Source organism: Condylura cristata, unplaced genomic scaffold, assembly GCF_000260355.1.
Source record: "Condylura cristata isolate star-nosed mole 26May11 unplaced genomic scaffold, ConCri1.0 scaffold00015, whole genome shotgun sequence".
Lineage (NCBI taxonomy): Eukaryota > Metazoa > Chordata > Mammalia > Eulipotyphla > Talpidae > Condylura > Condylura cristata.
The window spans coordinates 48,840,778-48,861,061 of record NW_004567116.1 but is presented as its reverse complement, the minus strand read 5'-3'; the positions used below and the strand labels follow the sequence as shown (position 1 = coordinate 48,861,061).

General features: G+C 46.4%; 1 protein-coding gene across 1 annotated transcript in view; it reads left to right on the top strand.

Annotated features, from left to right (window-relative positions):
• ME3 (malic enzyme 3, NADP(+)-dependent, mitochondrial) overlaps positions 1–19,968 on the top strand; it is a 189,255-nt gene extending 169,287 nt beyond the window's left edge. The window contains exons 8-14 of the mRNA XM_004683273.2: positions 12,349–12,446; positions 12,624–12,737; positions 14,166–14,271; positions 14,819–14,961; positions 15,446–15,619; positions 18,296–18,394; positions 19,688–19,968. Coding sequence (XP_004683330.1) covers positions 12,349–12,446; positions 12,624–12,737; positions 14,166–14,271; positions 14,819–14,961; positions 15,446–15,619; positions 18,296–18,394; positions 19,688–19,849 — 896 coding nt within the window. The 3' untranslated portion in view covers positions 19,850–19,968. The remainder of the gene's footprint in view (positions 1–12,348; positions 12,447–12,623; positions 12,738–14,165; positions 14,272–14,818; positions 14,962–15,445; positions 15,620–18,295; positions 18,395–19,687) is intronic.
• Positions 19,969–20,284: the final 316 nt, after the last annotated feature.

Here is a 20,284-nt window from a genome sequence, read left to right as displayed (position 1 = left end):
AAAGAAAGTCTAGACAATGCTAGTTGAACTTAGGCAGACCACATCTCTGAGACCATTCTCTTCAATGGGAATGATAATGACACTTTGCAAGATTATAGTAAAAATTTTAAGTGCTACTGTACAGAAACTACTGGCACAAAGGACTCTTCAGACCAAAGCATCAATAGCCATAAAAATGGCCTTCCCTGGACACAATAACTTGTTCTTGGATTTTCCAGACCCAAGAGGGATTCTAGTCAGAGAAGTAGGATAAATTCTTTTTCCTAACTTGACTTGAACATGTGCTGCTCAAGATGATAACCCTAAAAGTTATTGGCACAAGGACCCCAGAGTTCTCCAAGAACCAATGAGAAGCATCTTTTAGTACATGGCCAACCTGGTTGCCTGTCCTATGGGCCAGAAATCTCTGAAGGTACATGCTTCTTGTAGTGAAGATGCTAAGATCAGAACTAGGATTGTAAGAGATGGTCCCTCAGGAATTACCTCACCTGATCCAGGTTTTCTCAGTAAGGAAATCTGCAAGCTAATCAGCATTTCATAAAGCACAAGAGAAACCTGGATGACAATAGGTCATTATTTAACAAATATAGTTTGACAAATGAAAATTTTAAAACCAAGTATCAACCAGATAAAAAGGAATTGGTATGGAATGGCCTTGGGAGTAAAAGATTGGCCAACACCTCATTTTTCAGATGAGACCTAAAGAGTTCACCACACTTCATTAAGTGAGTGAGGAACAGACCTACGTAGTAACAGCTGAGGTAGTAACTCAGTAGTAACAGCTGAGGTAGTAACTCAGATGTAGAGTTTTTAATACACATTGGGCATTTCTAGGCACTTTATATATTCACTCCTACAAGATATCACCATCCTGTCTTATTAAAGCTTGAGGTGGAGGAATAGTAACTACCACAGCCAGCACGTATACAGTTGAACCCCAACATAAGAACTCCTGATTCCAATTTCATAATCACTCTTCAGACTACTCGCAGTTCTTGTGCTCATATTACAAAATCAAATGTCTCTTCCCCTGTGAGCCATGTTAAGAACTAAAGAAATGCGATAAATGGAGGGGAGGGGGCAGTGGTTGTATTGACTATAACTTTTTAAGAAACAGAATATCATAATTAGCATATTATTAGATGATTAAAATGAAACATATAGATGGGAAGACTCAGCATGGGGACGCTTGGGTGTGGAAACCTCCGTCCTGTCACCATTCTGTCCACCCCTCCCCTGGCCCTGATGCCTGGCGGGCAGGAGTGTCCCTGACCTTGAAGGAAACACCTGCCTGCAAGGCCCTGGCCGCCCCCTTCCCTGATGTGCTGGCATGTGTCAGCAGCAGGAAGGCATCCCCCTGGGCCACAGGGCTGCCAAGGCTGAGGGTGGAAGCGGAAAAAAGTCTGTGTGGGCAGCACACCTGGTGGCGGCAGACTCCAGATGCGTAGACACACACAGCCACGTGTGTACATCCGCATAAACATGGCACAGAGACAGCTGGACCTGCCACCCACCTACACCCCTTCCTCCCGCTCCTACCTCTAAGAGGAAACTCTGGTTCTGACCTTTCTTCATAAGACATTTCATCCTCACTGAAAGCAGAAGGCTCAGGACTGTCTGCCCACCTCAGCCTCCACTAATTTCACTGTCCTCTGATGCTCCCTTACTTTTCCTTCTGTGCCTCCCATGGGCAGTCCTAGCTACAGGCTAAGATCTGCTCCTCGGAAGACTTTCCCCATCATTGCCCCCCTAGGGACTCCTACTCATTTTCAAAACTCACCTCAAGGGGCTCCTGTCCCAGGGAAGCTCCTCCCTGGGTCCCCAGTATGATTGTGGTAACCTCCCCCATGTGATGCCCAGCCCCATATGTTCTAAATGCTCCCACAGAACTGTCTGCCACCAAAGAGATGACAAGCTTTCAGAAGCAGGAGCCATGTCCCATCTATTCTTGCCCCCCAGTTTCCCATACAATACCTGGCTCCGTGCTTGAAGAGCCAGTGAATGACATCGACACAGGCAACGACACTCTCCTCAGCACCCAAACCTCATGTGCATTCCTGCCCACACAGCCTCTCTCAGCCATGTGGTCACATACAAGCACTCACCAAAGTGCAATCCATGCGAGCTCATACTCAATGTATGTACATCTTCATATGCATTCACCCTCCCATATGCACACCCAGTTTTTAGATTAAATAACTAATTGGCTTTTATATCCTGTTTATGAGCATTTCTATAGGGTTTGTCTCAGACTAAACCAAATGCAGTAGTGTCCCAAATTCCATAGAAGACAGAAGAGGAATTTGCCATTCTTTCTAGAATGGAATCTAGACTCTAGAATGCACACAGAGACTGGATAAACAACCCCAGAATGGCAAGAGCCCTGTAATATCAAGTCTGATCAGAATTCCTGACCCTGAGGTTTGACCATATAACCCACAGCAGTGAAGCCATGGCTGAGCTTCAGGAAAAGAAACATGACCAGCCACTAGCCCATTGCCGCTTGTCATCATGCAGAACAGCTCTGGGGTGACATTTCAGTTTCAGCGCTTCTCAGGGTTATGCTGAGGCTTTGGGGCCTGATACTGCCTCCTGCTCTTCCACAGTGGTGGACACCAGGAGCCCATCTTGATTTCATCCTGAATATTCCCCATTTCTCAAACTCTGCTTCTCCAGGAGCCCAGGCTGTGGCAAATGTTAACATTTTCCACATGCACAGAACTTCAGGTTTGAAATGTGTTTTTCATCCACACTATCTCAAAGCTTCCTAGAAAATTACCCTTTCCAGAAAAAGAAAACTACTGGATGGTATCACTCATAGCAGGAGCATAAGGGATCAGGTTAAAAAAAAAAGGGCAATTGTAATAAAGTAAAAAATGATAAACAATGAACAACTATAAACCAGAGACATTTTACAGGGGTGGAGAGGGGAACAGGATCAAAACTGGGGCAGGAAGAGTGCACGGGATTACAGTGATGGCACATGGGGGAATTGGTGATAGGAAGTCCACGGGGATTAAAACTGAGATGAAAAAATGCACAAAATGAAGAATGATGTAAAATAAATATGTGTGTGTGTGTATACATATATACACATATAATAAAATAAAATTATCCTTTCCCATCTTGCAGAGAGAACAGACATTGTTGCCCCTCATCACTGATGAGGACACTGAAGTTCAAGAGTTACATTCCAGGTCACATGGCCAATCAGACACAAAGCTGGGACTAGATTTTGATTTTCAATTCTCCACTGTTTCCATAGCATCCGGCTACCTAGAGTCCTGTGAATGAAGTAGTTCAGGGCCTTCCTATTCAGGATTAAGTTGCGGACCCTTGCCAGTGGGCGGTGTCCCTGCTCCCCCATTACCCCCCCAAAGCCCTGACCCTCCAACCCCCCAAGCCTTCCTCTCACCTCCACAGTTTACAGACCCAAGGAGGAGGTCCGGGCCCACAGCCAGCAGTCAGTTAACGATGATCAATCCAAGACTAGAAGTCTCTGAGCTGCAGCCTCATTGCCAAGTGGGCAACTCAAAGACTGGTGAGGAATTTCAGGAGTGGTGGATCAGTGTGTAGGCTCATGCGAGAATCGGGCCTTTTTACTTCCAAATACAAAGTAAAGAGGAATGCAACTGCACAACTGTGTTCAAAAATAGCAAAGGAACTTGGAGAGGGTTGGAGAAAGGAGAGAGAGAGCAATCACAGTGGTAAATGGAAGCCAAAACCAAGCCATGTGTGTTGCCAGGGCGGCCCCACAGGACCCACGGTCAGTCTGCTGGAACCCACACCATGAGGCCACGTGAAAATGTGGCTGGCCGCCAACCAGCCTCACAGTCTCAGGGTAAACCAGGGAAAGAGACGATGCTAAGCCTCTGGACCCCACCAGGCTGACCCCTTGAGAGGAGGGCCTGCCTGGCACTGAGCAGAAGCTGAGCAGAAGCTGGGGTGCTCATGTGAACTGTCTCCCAAGGGTCTGCCATACCAGGCTCCTGCGACCCTAACGCCACAGGGCTAACCGTAGGATCAGGACTCGGGAGCCCCTGGCCTTGAAGGAAAAGTGCTCCCAGGGCTACCATGGACTCCCGTGCTCAGGCCCACCTCCCACTCACAGGCAATGGGAAGCCCCCTGGCCTGGTCCTCATGGGCAGGACCCTCGCACTGACTCATTGTTGACAACTGCCACAGGAATTTTGGAAAAAGCAGGCTCAGGTGACTATTGTTTCACATGCGACCAAGGATACATCTCTGCTCCCAGGGAAGAGAAGGAGAGGCTGGGAAGAAGAATGGCCATTCTGGAGTACAAGTCAGTTGTGTCCTTTCAAAGGAGCAAAGCCAGGACAGGGTTGGCCTAGTGACACAGGCCCAGGGCTCCCATAGCTATGACAGGAAGTCCAGCCAGCTGTCACCTCCAGAACATCTCCTACCCCTGCCCAGCCTTCCCTGAACCGCCACTTCCCCACACGCCTCCCCCGACCCTGATCCTGCCACATCCTGGGGACCAGGTGGTACTAAGAGGGTCCCAAATGACCCATCAGGCCACTGTCACCACCACCCCCTAACAAGTACTTCCACATTTTGAGTGTGAAGCAGTGTGCTCAGCAGACATTGGACTGAGACAAACCTAGGTCTGATTGCTTTTAGTCCTCACCGCCATCCTTCCCTTTCCTGTAAAATACTTAAGGGTGTTATCAGCGTGTCTGGGGCCTGCCAGCACCCCCAAGTGACCAGGCTTTACCGGGAAGCCTCTGTCCCAATTGGCAGAGCCCAAACCAGCTCACCTCACCTCCCTGTGACACACAGTGGGTACAGCACATAGCAGTGCTCAGCCCAGAACCTGGCACTGACACCTCTGGCGCGCCCACACATGAGGTGTGTGGGGGGGGAGGGGCTGAGGCCCGCTACAGAGGGTCAGCTAGATGTGAAGAGAGGGACAGTGTGAGGGAATGACTCAAAACAGAGGCCACCCTCACCTCACCCAACTTCACCTTCCTTGCATTCATTAAATTACTCACTATTCTACAAATCTCCTGTCAACCCTGTGATTTTTGACTCTGCAGTCCCGTCTGCTTAGAACTCTCTTTGGCTCTTGGTTATTCTCTTTGTCTAAAAGGGCTCAAGACTCCTCCCACAGCACACAGTCTGGATGCCCTCACCCCTCCCCATGACCCAGGGGAACTGCAGGGTAATGATCACCACTTTGTAAATGCCTCCAAAGTCACTAGCACCCACTTGCCAATGGGTAAGGGACAGATGGGAAGGATGGCCCAGCTCTGAAGATTTCATCCAATTGATTTGTCCCATGGACAAGATACCAGGGGGCCCATTTGGCTGTCAGGGATCCACTGCCCACTCCCCAGTACTACACACACTGAGCCTTCCATTCTCCCCACCCCACCTTGCAATGCAACTCCCAGTGGTCTCTGCAGCCTCCTGTCTCCCCGGTCTCCAAAGCCTGCTTCTGTACCATGTCCTCCATCCCAAAGCTGTCCTTCGCTCACAGGCCACCCAGCCACGAGGTTCCTGAGGGTCTCTTGCATCTCACCCTGGCTTTCCAGAGGCCCTCCCTTTAGCCCAGTGCATCAGGTAAAGCCCTGAAGAAGCCAAAAAAGATTGTAGTTATCCCTTCCGGTTCTTTCCAAATTGTGGCAGAATAAACTTAATCCTGCCTTCTCCAGTAGACAGGAATTGCCCTCTACAAAATCTAAAGGTTCCAGAAAATTCCCTTCTTACAAAGAATAGGGTTGAAGTAATGTTAATCTAGATGTTCCTTCTAGATTAATAATAAATAAGTAAATAATACTAGGTACCTGAATTATGAGAGTATGTTGTTAACTCTCTGTGAACAAGACTTTTTTTTTTTAAAGATTTATTTATTTGTGCATACAGAACTGGGGTACAGGCCAGAGACTCAGGGGTGGTGAAAGACTTCACCAGACAGAGTGGGGAGCAGAACAGGCAGATCGACGAAGTACACTGCTTGAGGAGAGCAGCGGGCGGGTCAGGAGAGGTCTGCCACACCATGTGGTCTCCTCCGGGGCAGGCGGGAATCGAACTCATGCGAAAGTGGTTTCAGCTTCTTAGTGCAGTGCTTCAACCCGCTGCGCCACCAGGGAGGGCTAACAAGACTTTTTATTCACCCTTATAGATCTAAGGCATAGCTTCAGAAGACCCAAAATAGGTCTCTAACACATACCGATGAAAAAATGAATGGTGGGATGGGGATTCCGTGGCTGTGGCATCAGGCCTGGCCTTAGACTAGAAGAACTCCTGACCCTGCATGTTTCAGTCCCCACGCTCATTCTAGCCAGACCCTGACAGTCTCACTTCCTTGTTACCACCTGGAACTTCAGCCTTACCTCACCTGATAAATTGCAAATTCAATCACTTTTCTCCACCAATCTGTTGCTTAGCATAGAAATTCCTTTAATATTGTCAAGTGGGAAGATAAAATGCAAAACCGAAACCACATTTTCAGCTTGTCCTTTTGTGCTATTCCTAAAATCTCCAGGGCTCAATCTTCAGGAAATGCAATTATGGAAGCCTACCTCTGAAAAGGGAAAATTATTTTTCTTCCCTCATGAATAGTGAACAGCCAGTCACACTTTTTGGCTACCTGTGGCACTTATAGGCACAAATCACGTTACAACATAGCCTTGGGCCTCTGGGTTTCTCCAGCTAGTTACCGCCACAGAATAAACAGTTTCCTTCTTCCCCATTTTTTTTTTTAAGATTTATTTATTTGTTCATGCAGAACTGGGGTACAGGCCAGAGGCTCAGGGGCGGCGAGAGGCTTCACCAGAGACAGAGTGGGGAGCAGGACAGGCAGATTGGCGAAGTACACTGCTGAGGGGAGCAGTGGGCCAGCCAGGAGAGGCCTGCCACACCATGTGGTCACCTCCGGGGCACATGGTAATCGAACTCATGCGGAAGTGGCTTTAGCTTCTCAGTGCTGTGCTTTAACCCGCTGCGCCACCAGGGAGGGCCCCTTCTTCCCCATTTTTAAACCCCTAACACATTATCCAACAACCTCCCAACAAGAAAATTAATGATAGAGAGAACTTTGTTTGCCTAACTTTATAAAATGGGGTTTAAGAACTGCTCTTTTTCCTTCTAAGTTCTGGTCTTTAATATTAGAGTAACGTGCTTCTACAAAGCATGATCTCCGTGGAAATCACAGGAAGGAAAAGTGAAGATGAGTATCCAGAGAGGTGGCCAGTGAGTGGAAGGGAAAGGAGGAACCCTAGAGCCAAGCGCATGCAGAAGGGGTTTGCCCAAGAACGAGCAACCATATCAGTTGCTGCTGAGAGGTCCGGGAAGAGGTGGGCTAAGGTACGATCACTGAGTTGGCAAGGTGGAGGTACTGGCGACCTTCACAAGACATGAGGACAATTGCTTAATTGGGTTAGGTTTCAGGGAGATGGGGAAGAAAGGAAACGGAGGCACTGAGCCTATGCCACTTCTTAGACTGTAAAGGAAAGTAAGAAATAAGGTAGGTGGGAACCCTATGGTTAACAAAATGGACTTTTAAAAATGGAACTTTATCGGAGTTGTGTGCTGATGTCAGTGACCAGTAGGGAAGAGGACTTGGGCAAGCAGAAAAGCGGAAGAGAATGACGGAACTAGTAGGCACAACCGATAGAACCTGGCACGCCTGGCGTGGCTTTAGCTAGAAGCCGATCTTTCACGGATGGCACAGGAGGACAGGTGGAGCAGTGGACATGGAGACAGAGGGCATACAAACTTGGCCGTGAGAGGATTTAGAAATCCTGGCCTGGTTGTTTCTATTTTCTGAAAAGAAAATTTTTCTCTCCTGAAATTAAATGAGCAAATGCAGAATAGCATAAACAGCCAAAGTCATGGTGAGAATGATCAATAAATGGCAGTTGCCCTTGAATCCACTGACTGAATTTTTCAGCTCTTTGCAGTCTGATTTCCCATTGTTTTATGTTCTCCACTCCTTCCAGCGTCACAGCTGTCCTTTACACCCCTGCTAAGTTTACTTCTCCATTCCACTGTCACCTGTCCCTCGGCTCTCCCCGGCCTCTCCTGCTGCCTTCAAAGTCAGAGTCAGAAGAAGTCACATAAACACAAAGCCCTTGTACTAGTGTGAACACCATCCCAGATCTCCCTCTTGCCCCTGGGTGATGGTGAGGGCAAGCCACTAACACTGATCTCAGTTTCCTCAGCTGTACATTGCTCTGTTGAATGTCACTCTCTCCAGTCCCCGTCCAATGCTGAATTTCTGCAGGTAATGCCAGTGTTCAGCCTACATACTCGTAACCGCAAAAGATATTCAATACCCAAAAAGGGAAAGACCCAACTATTTGGGTCATTGTCTCCTGGAGTTTCTCTGATGAAGTATCTTTGGCGCCATCTAGTGGTAGATACTTTGCACCTCTTCTTTCAAGAGGCGGACGGTTTTACTGAATCTCTCCCTACAGATGCCGCTATGTCAGAGTGTCTGGACCTTAAATGGACATGAAATCATTTGCAGGCTTCTTCAATACATTTGTTTCAGTAGAACTAAAATTAAAGTGTGGTTTAAGGAACAAGGAGCAAGATGGGTGTTGTTTGTACAGAAACAGAAATGGAAGGAGGAGTCACTGACATAAATGGACTTTGAGAAAAAAATGGGCAAAAGACATTTGGAGATTGAGAAGATTCATACAGTGCAATTCACACCACCATAAATAGTTATTTAAACTGACTTAAATGGTTATTTAAACTGCCTTTTGATGCTTTCTTCGATGTCAATTGGTGGTTTTTAATGCAGAGCTCCTGGCCATGATATAGAGCAGTTTATTTGGGTTACATAAAAAGGACATCTGGGAAAATAAGGGGTGGTTAATGCTGTTTGCAGAAAGCACAGCATGTCTGTCAGAGGAATGCATTTGGATCACAGGAGCTTCTATAAGTTGTGGGAACAACATGGACAAAGCACAGAACTGTAAAAAAACATGAGGCATGCTAGGGAAGATGGAAGATAAAGTAGCCATTTGGGCTGATACTGGGATATTTTTCTACACTTCATCTAACAAACAGTACACCATGAAAAACTTCTTTATAACTATCACCCTACCAGTAATTATTCAATAGCTTGTTTCCCTACAAAGCGGGAATGGCGGGAATGAACTATTTTGCTACCAAACATACCAAGGATAACCTCAGTAACCCCAGAGTCTGGTACATAATTGATGCTTGATAAATAAATGAATGTAACAATTTCTGAACAATGGACTCTGCCAACCACCTGTGTTATAGTTTATGCTGAGGCTTGGTAACAGAGCTGCCCAAGTCCAGGAGGCCATGCATTCCATCTTCACTCTGTCTTCTGCAGTACTATGCTGGTGTCTGTGATCTGGCAGGCCCTCAGTGAGTTCACAGTGAGCTTTTCGGGGGCCTTCAGAGGGTGTTAGGAAGCCCCATTCATCCTCAGCTTTGGCTCTGGTACTTTAACAGAGCCTGCAACCCATATTCCTGCCTCAGGTACTGTTTCTGATGTGCACAATTAATAAGCTACAACTGTTTTCTGTATACCCTTCCTCAGGCCAACATGCCACCCCTAAGCCTGACACAAATCCATCCCTTGTCCTGGGAGCGCCCCTACCATAAACTAGAAAAAAAGCAAAGCCCCTGGAAAACTGAAAACCCAGTTTTTTAACCATACCCCCATCCTTAATCAGTATTTTAAGTTTGCTTCCAGATTCTGTCTGTGCTTTCATTACAATTAGAATCACAGTATCTGTGCTATTCAAGGGTCTCTTCCTTCCAACTAACTGCAGGAAGCATGGTTTTCAGAAGGCAAGTCTGTTCTCTGAGTTTGAATCCCCACTCCATAATATGATCTTGGATCACATAGCAAAATACTCTGTGCCTCAGTTTCCCAGTCTGTAAAGTAAGAATAGGAATAAATAAACAAATGTCTACATTAAGGTAATATCTGATGTTAGTTACTAATCTCACAGCATTTCCTGTGTTGCCCCATCATCTTCATAATGATCATTTCAAATGACTGCAGTATATACTGCAGATTGTCCACACTAGCTAATTTTCCATTACCTGTCAGTTAGGTGTGCATTATTTTTAGTGTCTGGATTATAAATAAGTTTGTTAAAAAGTACCATGAAGGGCCCTCCCTGGTGGCGCAGCAGGTTAAAGCACAGCACTAAGAAGCTTAAGTCACTTCCGCATGAGTTCGAACCCCGCCTGCCCCGAGGAGATCCACAGGGAACGGCAGACCTTTCCTAACCCGCCCGCTGCTCCCCTCAGCAGTGTATTTCATCGATCTGCCTGTCCTGCTCCCCACTCTGTCTCTGGTGAATCCTCTCACCCTCCGCATCTCTGGCCTGTATCCCAGTTCTGTACGAATAAATAAATAAATCTTAAAAAAAAAAAAAAAGTACCATGAAGAGGAAACATTTCTCTCTTGAAAGCAGATCCCTCCAATCCTCTAGAGCACAATGTTGAAGAGACAGGAAGCACGAACTGTGGAAGTGAGTTCTTTTGGTGAAATGGTGCAAGGGCCACTAACTTCTACCTCTTGACTCCCAAACTTATGTGTTGTAGCTATGGAAGAAAAAGCACAGTGTATTATTTGCTAAGTCAAATCATAATGTAGATGCATCTACGCAGAATGTTACATCAACTAAGACTTAGGTGAAACTTCAGTAGGCCATTATACTGAAATATAAATCCAGCTGCTCCTAGATGATGGGATACATACTAAAAAACAGTGAATTTGGTGGGCATGGAGTCACTGCTATATTCCTATTCCTTTGGAATAAATTCCTTAATTAGAAACCTCGTTGTCTGGCAGATATCAGGACGGTGAATAGACATTTCAAGCATCCACCAATGAGGGTGCTGGCAGCAGCATTATAGACAGGGCAAGAAAATCTATATGTAGAATATGTTTTATTCCAGTGAGGAGAAATCTTCCTGTCTATTATGGAAGGAGCCCAATGCAATGATCCTGCTGCCAGGCAGATGTTCCTTCTAGAGAACGTGCCCTGGCAGGAGCTCGGCATCAGTGTGGTGACTTTGTACATAAGCCCATTGCAAACCCTGCATAGCTGGAGAAAGATGCTGGCTGGCACACACAGGAACAGGACGTGCCTTTTTAACCACTTGAGTATTGAAAATCTGTTCTCATCATGCCCTTCGGTGAGGTTTTATCAATATGTAGGGCACAAATATCTTCACACTCTGTACCTATTTCATGAGATCCATTCACACACACCCTCTCCCAGACTTCCTCATCAACAATCTTACTAGTCTAGTCTTTTAAAATTCCTGGACATCCAGATAATCCATTAGCAACTGCCTTCAGATTGATGTAGGTTTACCCATCTCTTGGACCACAGTGGAAAACCAGGTTTAGCACTTGAGTGCAAGTACTTGTATAGATTTTCTTCACCATTACTCTTTAAGGCTAACTTTATGGGTGTTATGAGGTGACAAACACACACTCCTACTTGGCACCAGCATGTGGTCCAATCTCTGTGGTCATCAGGAGATGATGAGGTCTCTGGGAGAGCTTAGGAGTAGATTGAGAGAGGAATCCATGCTGGAGACTGAATGAAGCTGAGGCGGAGCCTGTGGCTCGGGCAGAGCGAGCCTTGCAGGCTTGCCCCTGGCCTTGGTGAGAGCACGTGCAGGACTCAGCAGGTGAGCTAAGCAGCTCAGATATGTGGCCACATAATGGCTCATGATTAATTTGTTTTCTTTTTAAGATTTATTTATGCATACAAAACTGGGGTACGAGCCAAAGGTGCAGGGGCTGTGAGAGGCTTCACCAGAGACAGAGTGGGGAGCAGGACAGGCAGATCAATGAAGTACACTGCTGAGAGGAGCAGAGGACGAGACTGGAGAGGTCTGCTGTGCCATGTGGATCACCTCTGGGGCTGGGAATCGAACTCACACTGAAACGGCTGTGGCTCGCTAGCAGTGCTGGGTCCTAACCTTTTGCGCCACCAGGGAGGGCCTCATGATTAATTTGTGATCTCACTTTTAATCTGGTTTTTATCCATTTGTCCCATAAACAAACCATTTTCCGAAGTTGACACCTCTCTTTGGCTTTTCTACTATATTTGTCCTTATCCTTTCGTTTCTGTATAATGGTGGTAGCAACTGATTCTTTGATCCCCTCACCTAGCATCAAGCAACAATGCAGGATTTGTTTCTCAGCATAAATTGTTTCCTCCCATGACTTCTTGCCTGACTTTTATAATGGCAATGCAAAGTTGCTTGTCCGCTCACAAGTTTTAGGTGTGGGGTAATCTTTCAGGGGTCTTCTCTTGGGGGTTAGGAGCCAGTGACCAGAGATTTAATTCAGTCCACTCTTTGCAGGCACAGCTTCTGTTGCTGTGGCGGGGATCCTGGCCGCTCTGCGAATCACCAAGAACAAGCTCTCTAATCATGTGTTTGTTTTCCAAGGTGCAGGTGAGGTAGGTACCCCAGGAGTTCTCTGCTGTTGTTCCAGGAGGCGAACAGGAGATGCCTCAAGACAATTTAACTGAGCTTGCTGGGGGTGGGGGGTGGGGAGGGCAGCAAGAAATGAGAATCTGATAAAGGCTGACAGCTATTTGCTCTGTATCTGACATCCAATGTATGGTACTTCCTAGGCAGCCATGGGCATCGCCCACCTTCTTGTCATGGCCCTAGAAAAAGAAGGGGTACCCAAGGAGGAGGCCAGAAAGAAGATTTGGATGGTGGATTCCAAAGGGCTCATTGTCAAGGTACCGTCAGCCTGGAGATGTTTCCTGACTTCTACAGTCATTGGAACTGAACTGGAGGTCTCAAAGGGGCAAACTGCTGAGTCAGAATACAGAGCAAAAGAAGGCTTTTGCCTCACCCCCTCAAGCAGTAGGCATTGCAAAACAACCTTAATTGCTTTTGTCCAAAAGTAAAGATTATCCCTTCACTAAGTTCCATCTATATTAAGCCATAACTGTCCAAAAGTGATATGTGCTCTTTTCCACATCTTTGCACCCTCCCTCCCTCCATTCCTCCCTCCCTCCTTTCCTTCTTTCCTTCTTTTCTCCCTTCCTTCCTTCCTCCGTTATCCTCTCTTTTTGCACGTACCTACTCTCAATCCTCAACCCCTTCTGTTTACTTCTTATCTTCAAACTTAACCTAAATTAACCTCTCCAAAAAGCTGTCTCTGGCTTGTGTGTGACAATTCATTTCCTGCATCAATGTTTACATGCATCTCAATTCCCACATGGTAGGGTAGGTGCTCTTTTCCCCTCCAGCTCTCCCAGAGTACTAGGCATACATATATATATAATGTATATATATAATGTATCATTAACATGTGAGGTTTGCATGGACAAATGAGAGATAAATAGCCCAGAATTCCGCTAACATACAACAGTGAGAGATGAAAGAGTCAACATCAATAAAATCCAGGGGGTATATGGGACCATCAACCAAGAACAACAGCAGAGAGCACCTCCTTATTGTTCCAGATGGAGCCAGATTTCTTCTAGAACTGGGGCCTAGAGATTCCTTCACACATCCTGAATGATTCCCAGATCATTCAGGAGCATGATTCAAGCACAAGGAGAGGCTGCCAGCTGCCACCCATCTTTCCACATTGTGCTCACCCCATTGTCAAAGATTAAATTCTTCACTTTGGTCCTCATGAAGTCAACTGGTGCCATGGAGTCATAGAAGCATTAGTCCCCATTCATCAGCCTTTTACCCATTAGCTGAACAAATGGAAAAGAGTTGGAGCCAAATGGCTACAGCCATTACAAGCCTGTCCAGGAGTCTGTCTAGCATTATTCTAGGCATGAACAACACTTGTAAACTACATTCAAATTAACCCCCTGACCCTGGTGTTTCAGGCTCTCACCCATCACCTAGGCTTGTTTATGGAAATCTTGGGGTTACAAATCTTGGTCAAACTCAGGCACTTCCTGAGGACCTCTCTGTCCTGCCCCAGAAAATTATGATCTTAGCAGCTCAAAGAAAGGCTTTCTCCACATGTATTTGCAGAAACACATAAAAAATCCTTAAGTTCCACTTTAAGGTCTATTGAGAAATCAGATACTGAGGCTGAGAAAGCAAAACAGAGATCAAAGCAGGGAATATTATCAGAGCCTCCAAATGGAACCAGGGCCCTGCCCAACAGTCTTGCCATGTTCCTTCTTTACCTACAGGGGAGGAGCCACCTGAACCATGAAAAGGAGTTGTTTGCCCAGGACCATCCCGAAGTGAAGTCCCTGGAGGAGGTGGTGAGACTGGTGAAGCCGACAGCCATCATAGGTAGGAAGAGGGTGGCAACCCACTGCCCAGCCCAGCTGATCTTCTTGACTTACAGGTGAAGACTGTGACTTATGGAGGATACCTAAGTAACCATAATAACTTTTCTATTACCGTACGCCAACTCAATGGCCTGAGCTTTCAATGAGTGACAACTGTATTAAAGTTATAAAATGACATAAAATGATGGCTTTGTGATTTAGGAAAATGCAGTGGGAAAGTGCAGAGCTGACCTCTAGTCAAAGACAAAGTGAGCATTGCTCCCTGCTGTGGCATCTCTCTCTGTACAGGGAACCCCAGGCTAGACAATACCCAGGATTGGCCTCTTGAGTATGTCTTACTAGGGAGGGACCTGAGGTCAACCAGTGATCCCTTAGGTAATGACAAGCTAGCTCAAACCAGAAGACCCTTTCTCTTCTAGTCCTTCCACCCCTCTGCAGACGTGTACACCCAGAACCATCATGTTATCCCCAACCCCCCTCACCAGCAAAAGTGAGGAGCGGGCTATTTATAAAGAGCAGGCAACTGCACGACACCCCTTTCCCTGTAGGTGTTGCTGCCATCGCAGGAGCCTTCACGGAGCAGATTCTGAGGGACATGGCCTCCTTCCACGAGCGTCCCATCATCTTTGCTCTCAGCAACCCCACCAGCAAGGCCGAGTGCACAGCTGAGAAGTGCTACCAGATCACTGAGGTCAGTGGGGGGTTAATCCTTCCCCTGGCTGAGAGGACTATGAGTAACTCTGAGGCCGAGAGCAGGCCCCACACACTGAGGAGCAATCAGGATCAGAGAGATAACAGAAGCAGCAAGGAGTGGAGCTCACCCTCCAAGCCAGCTCTGACCATCAACACGTGCCCAAGACTCTCCCATAACAGCGATCTCCCCAAGACCCAGGCACCTGAATCTCTAGACCATTTGCATAACTTTCGTGTCCCAGGTAGGCCCTCCCAGAAGGCGACAGTTGAAAAAGCTGTGCTTCACCTTTTAGCAGCTTTGTGACTGCCAGTAACTCAGAGGGCCTGAGTTTTCTAGCCAAATGAACAGAGTGGTTTTGGTACTTTCAGCATGCTTGGCATAAAGGAGAGAATGGAAAAGGGTCCAACATTTGGGAGATAAAACTAAGATACCAATACTGTCCAAATTTCACATCTTAGCTCTCTACTATCTTCACCTCCAGGGCCGGGGCATCTTTGCCAGTGGAAGTCCTTTCAAGAGTGTGACTCTGGATGATGGCAGGACCTTCATTCCCGGGCAGGGAAACAATGCTTACGTGTTCCCCGGCGTGGCACTGGGAATCATTGCAGGTGGGATCCGGCACATCCCCGATGAGATCTTCCTCTTGACAGCAGAGGTATTGTGTCCCAACTCTCCCCATTGCTCCCAGAGCACCTGTGAGTGGCACTGATTCTCATCGGGGCCCCCAGAGATTGCTCCTTTTGTCTCTTCTGCCCACCTACCCAGGCCCTCACAATGGATCCCCAAAGTGCTTGAACCTCAAGTGAACCTCAAGCTTCTCTCAAAACACACATGTAACTTCTAAGGGGACTAGGAAATAATCAGCGGAAGGGGTGCTGGCAGGAGGCACTGGCAGTAAGGAAGTCTCCTTGTCTGGCTCCCTACCTTCCAGCAGTACCCATATAGATGCCCAAAACAGAGGAGATGCCACCAAAGCTGCCTATCAACAGGACTATCAACCCAGGAAAATGAGCTCTTCCACCCTGGCTTTTGAGTATCACAGGATAATTGGTGGTAGAAAAGCCCCATGAGGGCAGCTCTCTGTGGGGAAGGGTGGGCTGTGGGCTACATGTCTGAGTGCCTGCATCTGGAGCACAGACAGGATGGGGGTGCACCTGGCATAGGTGTCTTACTAGCAAAACTCCCAGAGGATTATGGGATGTGATGAAAACAATGAAAGAATTCTTACAGAATAACAACCCACATCCATAACAACTATCACTAGCAACAGTTATCAATGCTGATATGTATTATGTGCCTACCAAATGCCAGGCACTTCCCATTTATCCTCACTGAGGAAACTGAGGCATAGAAATGACTGTGTGAGGAGGTTAAGCTAATTAGAGATTTATGCAAATATTAAGTATATTAATACCCAATGCGCTCCTAAGGTTCTACTGTGATTATTCACATCCACCTGCATTTCCCTCTCATGTTAGCACTAGTGAGTCCCCCAATCCAACAGACACAAGGATGGCTTCTGTGCCACCCCATTCAGCCCTAGTTCTCCGAGGAGCTCCAGATCTGCCTTGGGCACCAGACTCCTTCTTCCCATGTCTTGACCTTGAAAAAGTTGACCAGAAGCACTTGCTCTGCAAAGGCCATGCAAATGTTGGCTGAAGGATTTTCAGCCTCCTCCAGGCTGTGTGCACACTGGCTGTGGCTTCCTGTTGCTGTTCTTAGAGCCTCCGGTGGGAGGACTGTGTTTGCATTTCATATTGCTCTCATGGGCAGCAGTATCCTTTGACCAATGATTTTGAAGACTCACTTCCTGCTTGCAAATTCCCATTGTGCCGAAACACAGTTGTTAGAGTTTCCCTAAGTAACCCCAAGAGATAACTGTGCACCCATGATCCTCTCTTCACTCGTAATTATTAATCACCACTGTGAGTGAGATCTTTCCCCTCAAGGAGCTGACAGCTTGATTTCAAATTTTTTAACAGGTTCTATTTAGGAAAGGGGCTTAGATGACTTAAGTTGAATCTGCTTTTCCCACAGAAAAATTAATGCCTCAGAAGATTTACATGTACTATCTCACTTCACCTTCAAAAGGCTATTAAACAGACATGATGACTACCACAATGTTATTTACAAGGAAAATGACACACAGCATTTACATAGCCCCCATGTCATGAGCTTGTGAGCTCCAGGACCAGGCAATTGGCCTCCCTGCTTCAGTTCAGCATCACCAATGCTCCAGGTCTCAGAATGAACACACAGGCAGAGGCAGCTCTTCACTCCTCCTCATGAGCTTGGCTAGATGCAGGTTTAGTCATGGAAATCCTGCTTCCCTCTCAGCGGCCCATCTTTTATTCCTCCACAGAGGACCTTTTGAAACGTGGGACAAATTATGTCTCTTTCCTTATTACAGGTCTTTTCCGTGAGGCTGACAAGATAAAGTCCAGTATCTCCACACAATTTCTATACAAGGACCCTATTTTCCTCTCCATCTTCACTCTGAGCACCCGCTACCATCCAATGTTCCTTTAAATCTCACACTCATGTTCTTTCTTGTTCTCTCACACCTCCCAAAAATTGTACTTGCTTTTCCCTCTCCCTATTCAAGAAATTCATGTTCTTTCCTTCAAGTCTAAGTTCAGGAAGCCTTTCCTGTACATCACTGACTATGCCTCTATGTCCCCTCTCCTAGTTCTCATCTCACACTAAGTTGTGTGTTCTAAGTTGTTTACTTGTCCATTCTCACCAGTCTCCAGGAGGGAAAAGACTCTGGCTTCTCCACCACAGTCCCCAACACCCACCACAGAGCTGAGCATGTGGAAGAGCTCAGGAAAAGACATGAGAATGGAAAGGAGTGATGGGAGTGTGAGAACAGGGCCGAGGGGCCAGGGCTGAAAAAAGAGGTCAAGGAGTCCCGAAGGGAGGCAAGACAGCCCCAAGGGCACCCTTGAGGTTACAAGACATAAGGGAGGAGGGTTAGAACTCAGGAAATCAGGAAATCCCTATGTGACAGGCCAGACCAGTCAAGGGGAGCTTCCAGAGTTTTTACAAACCACAGACTTAGTGATTTTCCTCCAGAATTTAGAAAGTCTTATTGTTTTGAGTCTCAGCCAACCAATACAGAAATTATGTGTCCTTGCATAAGTCTAAGCATTAAGCTCCTCTGGGGTAACTTGGTGGCAGAGAAAACAGTGAGAACCATAGCCCTGCCTTGTAGGGATGAGGTGAGTCTCTGGGGTAATAGGTTGGATTTTTTCTGGGAAAGCAGAAACTTGGATTGATCTCAAGTATCTCTTCTCTCTCTCTCTCTTTCTCTCTCTCTTTTTCTCTCCAGCAAATTGCCCAGGAGGTCTCTGAACAGCATCTGTCCCAGGGGAGACTGTATCCACCCCTCAGTACCATTCGAGATGTGTCTCTGAGAATCGCCACCAAAGTAAGGGGCCTCCTAATCTGTACTCTGGGCTCAAAAGCTCAACTGTTGACATTTAACATTGGAACAGTTGAGGGGAAGCAGCTATAGAGATATCCAGAACTCTGGGCAGCACTACAAACAACCCAAAGCCTGGGTGACAAACTCCTGTCTGCAGTTCACTCCCCACACTCAGCACCCACTCAAGCCAGTTCTGGGAAAGCTTCTGAAGTTCTCCTCAAACAATAGGCAGAGAAAGGGCATCAAAGTCCTTAGCTGTGTGGAACAGAATGTGGGTGGAATTTTTTCCATTGAGTCATAAGTGCCCATTTATACAGAAAGGTCAATTAGTGAGGCACCGTGAGAAGAGCTCAGGCTGTGGGTCCCAGCTCTGCCAGCCAGCAGCAGTGGCACCTTCCCTAATTGCCACTCTCCTGATTCAGTTACCTCCTTTTCCAAAGTGGCCAGTAATTCCTTTCTCCCAGAATTCTGGAGACTATAAGAGAACAGTGAGAAAACTCTGCCTTCAGACCAGAGTAGACACATTCCTCCCCGTTCTCAGGATGACTTGGCCATGGGTAATCAGGCTCATGGAATATCCCAAGTAAAAATTTCAGTCTAGAGACCATACCAAGGTGATGGGTTTTCAAAGAATCAGAACACGGTTCAATAAAGACTGGTCCAACATTGATCATTATTAGGGCATAAGAATTTATTATCGTTTATTATATTTTATTAGCATATATATTTTACATTTTTCTATAATAACCTTCAAAACTAATTGCCGAAAATACATTACAAAAAGTAAATACTCCCCATACATTGTCTATTGAAAGATACAGAATCAACAGTCCAGGACATAGTTCTACCTTGTTCTTCCTTGTTAAGCTATTTACATTCATGTTTTTCTGAAGTAAAAATCTATTATCCACAGAAAAAAGTCCAGGTTGTTCATTCAGTTCCGCCCATATTTGGGAGTAAAGGAAGAGTAGCTAATACTGGCCACTTTGAGCCTGTTATCTAATTTTAGATTCTCACACAATTCTAGAAAGTACTCATTTACAGATGAGGAAATTGAAGTTCAGCAAGGGAGACTGATGTCACTGCTGAGGACCCAGAGGCTGGTGGAAGCAGAACAAACTTGACCAGTAGATATTCCATTCTGGAATAACATTCTGCCCAGACACAAAGTCACAGTGGTTTTCAGAGACCACCACCCGTGAGAGCAACATAATGGGTTCTTCACCCCTCCTTCCACAGACCCCCAAGTAGTTCCCTCCTTAGATCCAGTTTTCAGTCAAACATGTTTTTCCCTAGGTACTCCACTTCGCGTACAAACACAACCTGGCCTCCTACTACCCGGAGCCCAAAGACAAGGAAGCTTTTGTAAGATCTCTGGTCTACACTCCAGACTATGACTCGTTTACACTGGACAGCTACAGTTGGCCCAAGGAAGCCATGAGTGTCCAGACGGTCTGATGCAGCCTTGCGGGGACTAAATAAAGTCCCACTGGAAATATAAATGAATTCCCAAATGACATCCTTGTCACTGTGTCTTTTCTTTGAATTCTCTGGTGTAAAGGGTGATGCCCAGGCATTGGGCAATGCCCAGGAAAAGGCCCTGAGAACTCACTTTTGTGTGATCCTCTTCTGACGACCTTCCCCAAAAATACTTCATCCTTTAATTGCCACTATTGGCTGGACCTTATAGGCAAAATGGAATCCTACCTAGAACTCTGGCTTTACTTCTAGTCTCAGGCAGGAGATGAATTATGGATACAATTCATTTTGACACATGGGAGATGGTGATACATGATGAAAGGCATGCAAGAGAAACATCCATCTGCTCTGAGAAAAGGGGGTCCCTCCTTGGAGGGCACCCTGCTCCAAGAATGAAGAGTGGGGAGGAATGAA